Source organism: Mixophyes fleayi, chromosome 2 (genome assembly GCF_038048845.1).
Source record: "Mixophyes fleayi isolate aMixFle1 chromosome 2, aMixFle1.hap1, whole genome shotgun sequence".
In the NCBI taxonomy this organism is placed as follows: Eukaryota; Metazoa; Chordata; class Amphibia; order Anura; family Limnodynastidae; genus Mixophyes; species Mixophyes fleayi.
This window is the reverse complement of record NC_134403.1, coordinates 123,394,199-123,410,288: the sequence shown is the minus strand read 5'-3', so window position 1 is coordinate 123,410,288 and position 16,090 is coordinate 123,394,199. Positions and strand designations below refer to the sequence as shown.

The 16,090-nt window shown below is 39.2% G+C and overlaps 1 protein-coding gene across 1 annotated transcript in view; it reads left to right on the top strand.

Annotated features, from left to right (window-relative positions):
- The window catches only part of UGGT2 (UDP-glucose glycoprotein glucosyltransferase 2), a 244,100-nt gene that overhangs the window by 51,534 nt on the left and 176,476 nt on the right, over window positions 1-16,090 (top strand). The window contains exon 8 of the mRNA XM_075199909.1: window positions 1,321-1,421. Coding sequence (XP_075056010.1) covers window positions 1,321-1,421 — 101 coding nt within the window. The remainder of the gene's footprint in view (window positions 1-1,320; window positions 1,422-16,090) is intronic.

Here is a 16,090-nt window from a genome sequence, read left to right as displayed (position 1 = left end):
ATTACATTATTTTTGTTAAAAAACAAACGCTCGTTAATTATTTTGACTTAGGGGTGCCTTTGAAAGAATTCTGGAGTCCCTAAGGGTGCCTCGAACTGAGAGTCTGGGAACCACTGCCTTACACTACTGGACGAGTATTGCAGGGGCAGCCATGTATAACTCTGCTGCCTTTACAAATTTTTTTTGCTACATTGATACATTTTTTTAATTTTTTTTTTATTGCGGCAATAATAGTCAAAATCCTACTTTTTGAAGTGATAGAAGCACTCATGATAAAGAGGACCCTACGATACATAAAGCATCTGACCCAGATGACAGCAACTCACATGTGACAAAGGAACTCATTTTAGTAATTGATAGGTGGAATGGAGATGGGATACCAATTTTAAAATGGGAAATAAAATCTTAACCAGGAAAAATGTAGACCTGTGAATCTGATTTCTATAATGGCTAAATTATTTGAAGGGATTTTTGAGGGATGTAACTTTTAAATATATTGTGGGAAATTATTTGATAAACAATGTCAGCTTGGTTTCATGAAATACCGGTCATGACTAACACATATAAGTAGGTTTTTATAAAGAGGTGAGTTTCAAAATGGATCTTTGCAATGTAATTGATATCTATTTGTATTTTGTGAAAGCATTTGATTCTTTTCCACATAATAGTCTGATACATAAGATGAGAGTATTCCATCTAGGGGAATTAGGGAACTGGCTAAAGAATAGGAGACAGTGTTATTTTAAATGGTACAACAGGGGTCATTATTGGGCCTTTTCGTTTCATTAATGACCTTGTAGATTGTCTAAAACGCAGTGTCCATATTTCATGATGACAACTAGTTATGTAGGGTTATTGATAAATAAAGGTTTAGACAAAAATGTCATACTGGGCTATGACATTGCAGATGAAATTTGAGTAGATGAATGTAAGATTATGCATATAGTCTCTGATAATAATTATGCTACTTACACATTACAGTTGAATACTAGTTGACATAGGACTAAATAGCAGCACACCTTGTCATTTTTGTAATTGTGTTCCCATTCCTCATCTACATGTGATTAGGGCCGCCTGTTGCCCATATCTGGTCTAGAGGAACCCAAAAGACAAAAAACAGCAAAAGTCTGTACTTTGCTTCGGACTTCGGAAACATTTTCTTTCCTCATTACAGCATGACATTTGGAAACGTTAGGGCAATGTATAATACAAGTAGCCTTCTATACAGTATGTCTGTTTCTGAATACATGTACAGAATGTATACACACATATATAATTATAGAACTTCCCTTATTTATTTTATTTGCTTTTTTTCCCAAGACAAATGTATCCTGATCTGAAAGAAAATCTGGCAGAATTACGAAAACATCTTCTTGAAAGCACAAATGAGATGGTGCCTTTGAAAGTCTGGGAGCTGCAAGGTAAGTTTCATATCCACTGAAAAAAATCAATTAAACTAGAGATAAAATGAAGAAAAAAAAACAACTAGTCTGTGAATAGTGGTTACTAGGTCAAACTCTGTTTTCTTGCCAGGATAAATTGGCGAGGGTGTCACTGATTGATTGCTATATCTCTATAACTTTTAGGTGTTGAAATTGCAATTATTTATTTTCCTCAAAGTAAAAAAAGAGCCATGCCTATGTAGTAAGGAGTACTAATCTTCAGATCTCTGTCCCTTACTGATGATATAGCATGCATCAACTATATTATCCTAATTAAAATGTTTGACCACCCATTGTTAATAATGGCAGCAGTGCTTTGTATATTCCTGGGAAAAATGAAAAGTAGGCATGTGATGAGTTAGATGTTGGCAACATGTGATTAGTTATCGGTCACAATCCATCCCAGCCACACTATGTTCCACCAGTAGCTGCAGCTGTTATCAACACTGGGCAAACCATTTAACCTATTGTTGACAATACCTATGCCTTGTGCCTCCTGTTGTTGTTATGTGGGATATCGTAAATAAAATTGCCCATAGAGCACTTTAAAAGTCTTGTCTCATTAACATGAGGCATTGCTAGGGATCTAAGAAACAACACTCAGCACAATGACAAGAAACCAATGCAAGGCAAATTACTTCTACAATAGTGTGTATGTTTAAAAGGATAATAGTAGTACGCTCCAAATTAGCATCACATAATGAATCGCTTGCAAAAAATTGCTTATCACAACTCACTTTGCATATGTATGCCCATATGCTGATCTGTAAGCATGTTAAGATCTATAGCATATGCAATAGCGTATGCATCTGGTTTACACTAAGCACACTTCAGAGACACTTATGTCCCACTTGAGCTAATGTTGTTTTATACCTTTGGAATAAACACATTCACTAAATATATAAATCTTAAAAAAACTTTACAGTAATGATACACTAATACAGCAGAAACAAATCCCCTTCTCGTGTGAATCAAACAAAAAACTTAACATTTGTTTTTCTGAAAAACGCACACAAAAGGATAACAAATGCATTAGTTACAAAGATAGCACCAGTCGGCTTCAGCTGTACAATTGCAAGCAGCAAATTACAAGCAGTTCACTAGTAATACGGCTTTCTCAGGCGCATATATGTCTTCTTCTAGGTTTGCATTCTTCTGTAATTGTACATTCACATCCTGCCCTTACTGTACTCGGCCTACGTTAAGAGCTGTGTCCCATCTTTCCAGGTGATAGCTGATGTAAGCGTCAGATTTATGAAAATCCGCATGGGCACATATGCGTGCACTATCTTCTGGATATGTGCAGAGTGATTTTAAGCAAGGTACGCTATGCAGACTGGTGTAGTACTCGCTCTGCATTAGCCCCTTAGTCTGCCTTGACCCACAGCCAGCCCTTCAAAATACCTGTATTTCACAGGTTAGGGTGATCTGAATAAAAGAAAGGGGTGTCCAATATTGTGTTAATGTTTTTTTACAAATACAATAAAATTGGTCCATCAATTTTTTTGTCTCTGCCCCTCTCTGATTTTATTGGCGGTCAGGACTGGGGACAGGGCATCGGAAATCCACTAGTTATAATATAACTGCACAGCTGCTAAGAGCTCATTTGTGGTGTGAGTTCTTAATGGTGCCAGCACTGCGGCGTCTGTTAATGTTTTTTTACTTACCATAGACCAGGAGTGCGCCATGGAGATGCCAGTGGTGCCATCTATGATGTGATGGTGAGAAAATGTAGAGGGCCAATATGATGGTGTGGGGGAATTTTTTTTTCTAATAAAAAAATAATTATCTTATGTGTTTACAATTTTGCCTGATGCACGACATATCAGGCCCTTGATGTCAGGGTTTCCTCATCCTTGTGGATAACTATTTAATTTAACTGATTACCCCCATACCCACCTTCCTGGGGTGTGAGAAGATCCTTAGTGCAATCAGCATTGGGTTGGTTAATTATAGGGGTAGAGGGTGCATTTTTTCGCATGTCCGATCCCCATAAGGAGTTTAACCTAGGCCTGGATTGGTACTGTGACATGGGGACCCCAAGCTGTTATTATGCCACCAGTCCAGACTGGCATAGTCTAGTGCTGGTATTGACAATTTCAGGAGAGCCCACACTTTACATCCTACTGATTTTGCCGATTTGGTTGGGCATTCACCACTTTTTACTTATTTCTAGGGCTTATTACCTGTAGCGTATGATACCTTAACAGTGTTGTCCGCAGAAAATTTTACCAGCCGGGTGGCATTAAGAAGTAGTCGGGTTGGGCCAGTTGCAATACTTTACTCTAATAATGAATCATGTTGGCGGTTATTGCCCACACTTGCCAGGATTGGTCAGACTGGTGGTCAGAGGTCTAACACACACTGCTGGCTGTGGTGCTCACATAGTGCCTGTTCTAATAGAATAAACCATTGTTTATTCTATTATAATATGTCTAACTATACATAAGGCCCACTGTGACATTTTGTTTTTTAACTAGCTTTTTTTTAATGACCATTTTAGAACCCTAAAATTACTTCAGTAATAAGACCACATAGATCCTAAATGATAGACACGTTAACAAAAACAACATAATACACACTTCCATATCTACACGCATATGATACATAAAAAGAAAGGCACGTGTTTACTCTGTCGCTCTGAGAATACCCCCTTTGTCTAAAACATTGCTTCTTCCTAAGCTAGCTCCACTCACTGAGGGTGGATGCACCTGCATAGTTAACTGGACAAGTTCATCAGGGCCCAATGGGTCTAATTCTCTCTGAAAGTTGTTATCTTATATTTAGATTATCTGCTTCTTTTAAGGGCTGTTTTCTATATATTTCAGTTGTTTGTTCTGGAGGTATGTCTTTGAAATATTAAGGGAATTATTCTTTATTAGGCTTTTCTGGCAATGTTGTTTGACAATCCCCGTCGACATTAATTGTACTTACTACTAGAACTGTCACTTCAGTCTATATAACAGAGCCCCTAAGTGTCTCAGAAGCTAAAATGTATGTCTCCCCAAAGAACACTGCAGTCTAAAGTTGCTATAGCAACCACATATTCTGGCAATTACAAAACAGTGATTTTTAACGCTAGAGAAAACAAACATTTTTTTTTCTCTCTCTTTAAAAAGAGCACAAAATCCTCAGGAGGCAAAGTTGTAGCATTATGTGAGTTAAACTCACATTTAGCTTGTGGGGAAAAAAATATCTGGTTCATATGTCATTCTACATTTATGTTGACATCTTACAGGTTAGTCATTCATAAGCGTAACTGCTCTCAGGTAATGGTACTGCATTTTTTATATCCGAAAATAAAATGTATTGCATTCATTGTTTAGGCAACTGTGGAAAGACTGAGATAGGATGTTAATTGCTGTAAAGAAGAAAATGGCTTTGCACCTTGTGGGAGTAGATGGGAACAAAGTATCCTCTTGCCCCCATTATAATCCACCATGCAATTTGGAAAATATGTAAACTAATATATGGCTGCTAAGACCTAAACAGAAACATATAAAGTTCTAGGGCTTGAGTCATTAAGGAGAGCATAGCAAACAAAAAGGTAACTTTGTAAATTGGCAAAATCTTGTTGCATTGGTGCAGGAGGTAAATTTAAAATGTGGAGACAGATTTATAGGTGGGGTAGGGCATGTCCTAGTTCAACTTTAAATTTCAGTGTAAAAATAAAGTTATGAAGTATTTGTGTGCTACATGACAATAAGTCAGTATTTTCTTTTTGTGCAAAATAATAAACTAATTGTAACATGGTTTTGTCAAGGATCAAATTTACTCCTTTTTTTACTTGCTCTCCTTAAATGATCGGTGTCCTAGTATTTTACTAGTTCCAGCTGTGTAGTCTGAAATGGCATAATCCAAGACAAAAGGACTTTAATAATATAGACAATACTAGTTATCACCTGTCTAAAATACGGTTGGTGTTTTTGGTTTACGAGACCAGCATGGAATTAGAGTCCTGAGAACCAGACATGTTGCAGCAACTTACCTGTTGACACCATGTTCTCTGGATAGACTACACACAAAGCTAGAGCTGAGCAGGTTCCGACGATCAGACGCAAGAACGAATACCAGTGGCGCACGCAGGGGGGGTTTCTGAATCTCCAGAACCCCCCCCCGCGCTAACTAAGTGGCCGCCATAGCGGCACTATCCTATACAGCAGCCGCGGCGCTGTCAAAGAAGCGTCCGCGGCGGTGCTGTATTGTACACAGCACCGCCGCGGACGCTTTTTTGACAGCGCCGCGGCTGCTGTATAGGACAGCGCTGCCGATACGGAGCTGCAGCTCTCTCTCGTGTGTTTTTTTGTTTTTTTTGGGTCGGGGGGGGGGGAAACCTGGCAATCCTGCGTGCGCCCCTGAATACCCTAGCATTCCTCAGATGAAGTAGCCCACTCTTTGCATGGAGTGTGCTGTCATCCATATATGTATAGTTAGCACTAACTTACTGTAGTCACCGGGCTCTGTATTTTTTGTAATACCAGAATATGGCTTTATATTGTACTGTGGTTACCAGAACAGGAATTTTCTGATAGATATAGTTCAATACACAGTTCTGTTCTGGTGATCACTGTACAATGTAAAGCCATATTCTGGTACCACAGTACAGTGCAGAGCTCCTATTCTAATGAACATAGTACAATGCAATACTATACTCCGGTGACCACTCTGAAATGCAGTGCCTATATTCTAGTAAGTATAATTCAGTGCATGTAAGCTGTAATGTATTGTACTATGCCCACTAGTCATGTTAAACAAGTTAGACTTTTTTCTGCACTTTGCGATCCATGGTACATTAAGCATGTACTTTGTTATAGCATAACGAGCCAATTGAAGTATTTCCTGCCATGTAGCTGCACCTGGTTGGTTTTGGCCTTAAAATGTGGCAGCCTATGTAATGGTGCAATTGTTAACTAATAGTTTGGTTGAGTACACATTGTTTAGCCTTTAGAAGGTAGGAAAGACAATAGGGCTAATTTACTAATATTGCATTTAAGATCAAATTTGCACTAAACTACAGCAACCAACCAGATATTTGATTTAGGTTTTTCGCAACTTGCACTAGACAGATAAAAGCTGTTTGGTTGCTGTGTTTAGGGCACATATACACCATATTCCATGTTAGTAAATTATCCATAAAAGAATAATATTTAAAAATCTCAAATTTAACCTTTTCAGATGACTTGCAGGTTAAAATGAGAGAAATACAGACAGAGATGTTGTTTTTGGTAGATTGGGAGAAATGTTATTGCTCAACTTGTGTTTTAGATTAGCCTGCCATATACCACTAAATGGATGAAAAAGAAACCTGTGAGCCAGCAGCATCTTTTACGGAGAAAGGAAAATGTATATCCCTTGACCACAATACAATTGACACCCAAAGTTAGGCACCTGCAGTAATAGGTGCATTGGTTACCTGGCTCCTGTGATTTGTCCAGCCAAAAGTTGTTCAAAGTAGCAACTCAGTGTTTCAAGTAATACATGTGAAGAATGCATATTATTCTGTATGTAACCTTTGCACTTTATATAAATACAATATCCAACTTCTAAACTTTAGAACCTATAATATTTCAATTGGGTTAACAGATGAGGACTTTGACTCGGCCAGCTTAAATGAAAATGTAGTTATGCTACAGCCATTGTGTGCTTAATTCCCATATTTTCTCTAAATTGTAAACTTTAACAAGCAGGGCCCTAAAATTTTGTTTCAGTGCATGTGTTGCTATCATGATCCGTTCAATATGTGCCATGATTGTAGAATGCTGAATAAAGGACAATAATCTGTTGTCGATTGATATAAATATTTTGGCTTGTTGTATTACCCTCAGTCTGTCAACCTTCCAGTCTACTGTAAAATTTTCTGGTGTAATCTACTGTTTCCTCAAAGGCTAAAGTAAGCCCTAAATCATGACATACTTCATTAATGGTATCAATACAGTGTTTTGTTTTCTCCAAGCACAACTTTTTGCATTCCTAGCAGAAATTTCTACTTTCACCTCATTATACAGGTTATTCTTGTGAATCATCAGAGCATTGTTTCTGAAACCCAGTCCTCAGGACTCCTAACAGTGCATGTTTTCCAGGTGATGAGGAAAATTATTATACCCCCTTTTGATCTGTTACAATATGTCAGTCACTAATGAATTCACCTGTACTAAAGCAGGGAGATATGTTAGGCAACCTTTATATGGGCATCCATGTTTGTTAAGGGTATTGGTTTCACCTTGCTATCTTCCCATGCATGACACGTGCAGTATGAACCATGACAAAGCAATGAAAGTGATCCCTACAGACCCCAGCCTGTTACTCTTGGGATCTTTGTGACATCCCTAGACTAGATATGGAGTTTTGCATTTCTCTATTTGTATATTATCTTGTCAGGGCATGATTCACTTTGACAAACCTTTGTTATGAAGACTACCAAAGTTCTGTGTAAATTTGGATGAAGATAATTTTATAGTTTCTGAATGGTGAAATATTATTATTAGCCTTTATTTGTAAGGCACCACAAGATTTACGCAGCGCCGTGCAGAAAACAGACAGTGAACCATACAGGGTAAACAGTACACAACAATAAACAAAAATACCAGTTCTTCAATAGCTCCAAACTAAGGTTGCACAGTGCAGTTGGAGGAGAATAATCGGTAAAGACAGGATGGAAGAGGGCCCCGCTCATAAGAGCTTACATCCTAAAGGGAGGGTAAACAGACAGGAGGCACAAGGGGATCATTTGCAAGTGGAGCGAGAAGCGAGACACTGGGGGAGAGGTGAGGAGATCAAGTATGGAGAGGTTAGGTGGATGACTGGTAGGCTTTAAGGAACAGATGAGTTTTAAGTGCTCATTTGTAGGTGCACAAATTAGGGGACAGTCAGATGGAGCATGGGAGCTTGTTTCAGTGGAGGGGTTAGCCAGGGATAAGTCTTGGATTCTTGAGTGTGATGAGGTGATCATGATGGAGGAGAGGCAACGGTAATTGGCCGATCGCAGGGAATGGCATGGCGTGTGAATGAAGAGGAGGTTTTAGATGTATGGGGAAGTGAAGAGGGAGAGGGCCTTGTACAGTCTTGGCCAAAAGTTTTGAGAATGACACAAGTATTGGTTTTCACAAAGTTTGCTGCTTCAGTGTTTTTAGACCTTTTTGTCAGATATTGCTATGGTATACTGAAGTAAAATTACAAGCATTTCATAAGTGTCAAAGGCTTTTATTGACAATTACATTAAGTTTATGCAAAGAGTCAATATTTGCAGTGTTGACCCTTCTTTTTGAAGAACGTCTGCAATTCGCCCTAGCATGCTGTCAATCAACTTCTGGGCCACATATTGACTGATGGCCACCCAGTCTTGCCTAATCAATGCTTGGAGTTTGTCAGAATTTGTGGGTTTTTGTTTGTCCACTTGCCTTTTGAAGATTGACCACAAGTTCTCAAAGGGATTAAGGTCTGTGAAATTGTTGGCCAGGAAATTCCCATGTTTTGATCCCGAGCCACTTGGTTATCATTTTTGCCTTATGGCAAGGTGCTCCATCATGCTGAAAAGGGCATTGTTCGTCACCAAACTGTTCTTGGATGGTTGGGAAAAGTTGCTCTTGGAGGATGTTTTGGTACCATTCTTTATTCATGGCTGTGTTCTTAGGCAAAATTGTGAGTGAGCCCACTCCCTTGGCTAGGAAGCAACCCCACACATGAATGGTCTCAGGATGCTTTACTGTTGGCATGATATAGGACTTATGGTAGCGCTCACCTTCCCTTCTCCGGACAAACGTTTTGCCAGATGCCCCAAACAATCTGAAAGCACTACGGAATATGTTGGCGGTATATAAATAAATGATGATGATGAAAGGGAATTCATCAGAGAAAATGACTTTACCCCAGTCCTCAGCAGTCCAATTCCTTTACGTTTTGCAGAATATCAGTCTTTCCCTGATTTTCCTGGAGAGAAGTTGCTTCTTTGTTGGCCTTCTTGACACCAGGCCATGCTCCAAAAGTCTTCGCCTCACTGTGCGTGCAGATGCACTCACACCTGCCTGCTGCCATTCCTCAGCAAGCTCTGCACTGATGGTGCCCAGATCCCGCAGCTGAATCAAATTTAGGAGACAGTCCTGGTGCTAGGTGGACTTTCTTTTGCACCCTGTAGCCTTCTTCACAACTATTGAACCTCTCTCCTTGAAGTTCTTGATGATTCGATAAATGGTGGATTTAGGTGCAATGTTAGTAGCGGCAATTTCCTTGCCAGTGAAGCCCTTTTTGTGCAAAGCAGTGATGGCTGCATGTGTTTCCTTGCAGGCAATCATGGTTAACAGAGAGAGAACAATTTCAAGCACCACCCTCCTTTTAAAGCTTCCAGTCTGTTATTCTAATTCAATCAGCATGACAGAGTGATCTCCAGCCTTGTCCTCGTCAACACTCACCTATGTTAATGAGATAACCTGATGTCAGCTGGTCCTATTGTGGCAGGGCTGAAATGCAGTGGAAATATTTTTGGGATAAAGTTCATTGTGATGGCAAAGAGGGACTTTGAAATTAATTGCAATTCATTTTATCACTCGTCATGACATTCTGGAGTATATGCAAATTTCCATCATAAAAACGGAGGCAGCAGCTTTGTGAAAAATAATATTTGTATCATTATCAAAACTTTTGATCATGACTGTAGGTGAGGGTGAGCAGTTTGAAAAGGATTCTGTTTGGGAAGGGTAGCCAATGTAAGTCGAAGCAGTGAGGGGAGAATAGGAGCGGTGGGAGAGGAAGATGAGTCTTACAGCTACGTTGAGTTTAGACCTAAGGGGGTAGAGGGGTAGGTCGGTGATAAGGTTGCAGTAATCAAGTTGGTAAATGATGAGTGCATGGACAATGGTTTCAGTGGCATCCTGAGATAGGAAGGGCCGAGTGCGGGTGATGTTGGAATCGAGAGGATTGGGCGAGAAATTAAAGGAGAGGGAGGACATGAGAGATGGTGGTATTGTTAACGGTGATCGAGAGATAAAGATGGAATGAAGATCTAGAAGGAGGGGAGTCAATGAGCTCGGTTTTGGCAATGTTAATTTTGTGAAGACATCCAAGAAGAGATGGCGGAAAGGCAGTCAGACACATGAGAGAAAGGGGGGGGGGGAAATCGGTAGAAGAGATGTATAGTTGAATGACATCAGCATAAAGGTGATATTGGAGACTGAAGGAGGTGATGAGATCACCCAGGGAAGTAGTGTATAGCGAAAACAGTAAAGGTCCAAGAGGATCTTCTACAGGAAGGGCAGAGAGGGGGGGTGACCAGAAATGAAAACAGAGAAGGAGCGGTTGGCAAGGTAGGAGGAGAACCAGGCAAGGACAGAGTCAGAGAGGCCGATAGAAAGAAGGGTATGCAAGGAGGCACCCCCTCAATGGTGTCGAAGGCCATGGAAACGTCCAGGAGGATGAGCAGGGAGAAGTGACCATTAGATTACAAATCAATGTGAATGGTTAGGAGTACTGAAGTACTTCATTTCAGATTGGGGGATGTTGATGAATGTGGTGCTGACATATTTTTTTATTTTTTTTGACTGGTACATATATGGTGGTCAGAGCGAAATGACAGTGGTCAAGGATTTAATTGATTTTTTTTTTTTTAATTTTTGTATTTTAAAATACATTGTGTACATCAAACAGATAATTGCAACTGGGCATTTCATTGTTATAACAGGCCCTGCTATACTGAGAAACTATTCAGAATTCATTGTTTTCATTTTACTTGTGTTTGTGGAGCTCTGCCAATTTCAGCATATAATCACAATACACTGTAGTATTTTCTAGCTGCAAGGTTTATAGAAGGAAAATAAAATATTGACAGCCTTATTAAAAGCTGATGAGTTTACCCAAGAATTGATGCCTTGTTTACTAGTTAGTTCAGATTGTGAACTGTTACTCTTATGACTATTTTGATGACTTGTGTCTTTGATTATTTTTTCTACATAACCATTTATTTTTCACATAATTGTAGTCTGTATTCATGCTTGTGCTGCACGAAATGTATTTCTATTTGTGCAGATGGTGCTTTCAAAAGTAAAGGAGGATGAAAATGTCTTAAATAAAAATTCCAGTGAGAATAATACTCTCATCGAAAATCCCTTCTCCACCAGAATTTGCTTCCACGATTCCAGGAGAATTAGGAGTCCGTCTGCGTTTGCAGGCAGTGTGCCTGGACTTCTTCAGGGACTAAAAAGTTAACCTTTACTTTTCAGTGCTGAGTGCTTAGATGTTGAAATTCAGCATTTTCATTTAGTAAAATCCACTATGCATTGATAGCCATCGCATGGCCCGTCTTGTTTTTTGTATTGAGCCTTACCTCCAAAATATTTGTAAATTAAAAATTGTTCCTGAAGATGTTCTAAACATAAAACATGATCTTTATGCATATGGGGGTAGTAGTTTTGGTCCATTTAGACAGGCGTGAGTTTATACAGAGGAATACATGAGACAGAAGAGTGACAAAAAGCCATTTTTTTCGGTGATGATTGTATAGAGCAGCACTGACCAACTGGCGGCCTGTCGGTTATTTTCTACTACCCATGACCACCATGACCTAAGACAATGCTACCTACATGCCATCTTCGAGCGGTCTCACTGATTGCTTCAGCTTCACTATTCCTTTACCTCAACAAGTGGTTTCAAAAGTTTAAACTGTTATTGCTGCTTTAAATAAAAGCCATTGGTTTCAATATGAAAGTGCTGTGGCTTCATAAAATCTTCGCAGTTTAATTGTAATGTAGGAAAGGTGAGCGCTCCCTGAGGAAATATGATACGCAGCTTCCTTTATCTATAGATTGCGCTTCTTGCCCTCTTTTGCAATTGCTTAATCTTGATTGTATTAGCAGATTAGTTGTCTGAAACCACTTGTGAGATGTTTGGATAATTGCATCGATATTAAATTTAATCAAATATTTTGCTTCTACCTTATTGGCTCTCTACACCAGCAAGATGGTCTTATCTCTGCTAATGTGGAGGTACCTCTAGCCACCAGAGAGAGGTATGGGGAATGGGGAAATGCTGGGAAGGCTATTACTGGCCTGATGTTTGTGAATATTGGAGTAAGGCTTTACAGTGTGTAGTTGACATAGGCCTTGAGACTGTGCACAGCATTTCAGACAGAAAAACAGATATTGATATGGAAGGCATTGAACTGGTGGATGGGGCTGTGTGTGAAAGAATTGTGGGCATTAAGTTCTTATGCTTTGCACAGGTATAATAGTAGTAATGTTGCTGTTAACCATGGGCACACATGGCTGTAGTCGTGGTCATGAGGTTGTTAGTCTGGGAACAAGGCAGTATGTGGGCATGTGGCTTCGTAAGCAATTTGCTTTAGGGCACAGGGTTGTAATAGTGGGAATAAAGTTGTCCATCTTCTGGCACTTCTCCTCCCAATCATAGCATAGAATGGCAGAGAGGATGTGATGCTCCAGAGTTGAGAAACACTGGTCTACAATTGTCATTGCTGGTGGGGGAGGTCAAGGAGAATGCAATTAGAGGACTGCCCTCTTTGAATACGGTCGACTTTTAGCACTTTAATCACAATTCTTGTAAGACAGATGCCACATGGTATAAAACTGATTAGAAATGCACCCACGACAGGTAAGTTGGAGAGCAAAGCAAAATATATCTCCATAGCAGAGATTATTAAAAACACATAGCTGAAACATCACATAAATGGGATATTGGTTGAATCAAGAGTGTGCCCAATGAAACCGTGAGGGATAAATTTTATTGGCTCAACTTTTTATTTTAGATTTATTGGCCTAATGTGTTTAAAGCATCCTTTCTTTTTAATTGTATATAATCGGATTGTTTATAAGTAAGTAATTAACTCTAACTAATATTTTTCTTAAATCTACATTCCTCCACAATACTTATATGGACTCTTGTCCGTATTCACTGTTTAAGTTATTCACTGTGATAGATGGCTTCCTTGATGCTTGTTTTCTAGAAGTCACATTAACTATCTTTTATCATCAAGCTCTTTACTAAAGTGTTCATTCTACTGAAGCCATATGAAGATAGACAATATAAGGAGCAAATTTATTAATATAGTATGCACTTCATCTGCTGGCACAGTAACTTTTCTTGTTCCATAATGTGAAACCTGTATTGATTTGTTTGAGCTGAAGTACTGCCACAGATGGGGGAGTGGAGAACCAATTACCTTCAAACTCCTCATTGTAGAATATTAGGTCCTTGAAATAATCTTGTACTCTCTTGACATCAGCACTTTTACTTGCAAGCTTAAAAGAACTTAATTGTCCTAAAACCCCATCCATTTTATGTATATAGTGCTAGCACATTGTTATCAATCAAAGTTCATTCCATACTAATGCCCCACCAATTACTGATAATACTTGAAAAGAGAACTCAACCCCAGATGGTTTTCTAAATTCCCTTTTGATATCATTTGAAAATCATTGATTATTTTTGCTTCATTTGGGGGGGGGGGGGGATTCTTTTATTCACAAACTGTGAACTTAGTGCAAACTGAGCTCAGTGTAGGTACACTGGATATCTATACAAACCAGGCAGCCACATGGAAATTAAATATAAAACAGACTATTATTTTGATGTAACAGATAAGTACTTTTAAGCTTCCTTCTGTCAATCATTTGTTTTCTAAAACATCAAGGTCCTTACTTGGTTTTGTTTAGCTCTTATAATGAGCATGTTGTCTAAGATTCACAAGCTTCCTGGAAGCTGCAGGTAAATGCACATGATAAACAAACAATAAGGGTTGCGCTGTAGGGAAGCACAAAATACAATGAGTATTATCGTGGAAGATTGCTTGGGTGTAGAGAGAGCCACTGAACAAAAAAGATCTAACTGGAATATCTTTATGATGCTCCAACTAGGAAAATATGGCATACAGTCAAAAACATAACATTAAAAATCAATGGTATAAATGCATATATCACATGAATGACACAATAAAATGTGAACCAATGGTAAAATTAGCTAGAAACAACCGCGGCTGTATAGTGAAATCAGCTGAATAGCACTGCTTATATAGAGTGTGACCATCACTCATACACTCAGTTTCGAGTATAGCTCATACCCAAATAGGGCACGTTAATTCACCACAAATGTGACAGTAGATATATCCAACAATAAAAAATCCTCCAATTAGTAAATAAAATCGGGTGTTTAACCCGGACACCTGATTCTTCGTAGTCCGTTGGAGCGGCTGTAATGTTGATTTATAGAAACAACCTCCTTAATCCGGAGTTAGTCAACCTAAATCAGCACGGACTCCGTTACATGGCTTAAGTCCCGTGAGGATGATCACCCTTTCCTGACATCAGTCTATTCCGGGCGGCTGTGCAGGCAAGTGTAAGCCTATGATGATGCACTCTGCTCGCACACACAACGGTATAACTCGGACCATGCAGGGATGAATAGTTAATGAAAATAGCAACAAGTATCCAGTATATGAACACACGCTGGAGTGGTATGATAGGAGGCACACTCAATATCCGGATATAAGACACAAAAAACCCCCGCTGACGCGTTTCGTGCCGATGCAAGGAACTTTCTCAAAGCTTACACTTGCCTGCACAGCCGCCCGGAATAGACTGATGTCAGGAAAGGGTGATCATCCTCACGGGACTTAAGCCATGTAACGGAGTCCGTGCTGATTTAGGTTGACTAACTCCGGATTAAGGAGGTTGTTTCTATAAATCAACATTACAGCCGCTCCAACGGACTACGAAGAATCAGGTGTCCGGGTTAAACACCCGATTTTATTTACTAATTGGAGGATTTTTTATTGTTGGATATATCTACTGTCACATTTGTGGTGAATTAACGTGCCCTATTTGGGTATGAGCTATACTCGAAACTGAGTGTATGAGTGATGGTCACACTCTATATAAGCAGTGCTATTCAGCTGATTTCACTATACAGCCGCGGTTGTTTCTAGCTAATTTTACCATTGGTTCACATTTTATTGTGTCATTCATGTGATATATGCATTTATACCATTGATTTTTAATGTTATGTTTTTGACTGTATGCCATATTTTCCTAGTTGGAGCATCATAAAGATATTCCAGTTAGATCTTTTTTGTTCAGTGCCTCTCTCTACACCCAAGCAATCTTCCACGATAATACTCATTGTATTTTGTGCTTCCCTTCAGCGCAACCCTTATTGTTTGTTTTTCTGTGTCTTTGACCATTATTGGTGGTTGGCAGCGATCCACCACGGGTTTGCAGCAGTTGTGGAAGACATCTACTAGGATTTTTTCCCTTATGACCGATTTTTTTTAAGCACTAATTATTATTCTCCTGAGCGATCTCCAGTGTGCGCCAATCGAACCCCTAGTGGGTTGTCTGGTTCTGTTAAATGCACATGATATCAAATAAGTTTACTGTTCTTTAGAACAAAAATAAAAGTTGTACTTGTTATGAAATAGGAAGCTTCCTTCACTTTTGTCACTATATTGCTGTTGTGAATCAAAGTGGGCTTATAGTAGTTTAATACGTGCTACATTGTTTGTCTCCTGTTAATTGGAAGGAAGTGTCAGAAATCTTGTGAAATGTGCTCTACATTAGCTGCTTTGAGCAATCTGTTAATTGAAGCAGAGAACACTACAGTATTGCTAATTTTCGACACGTTTATTCAGCTGCACATTTTTTGAGCTTGTA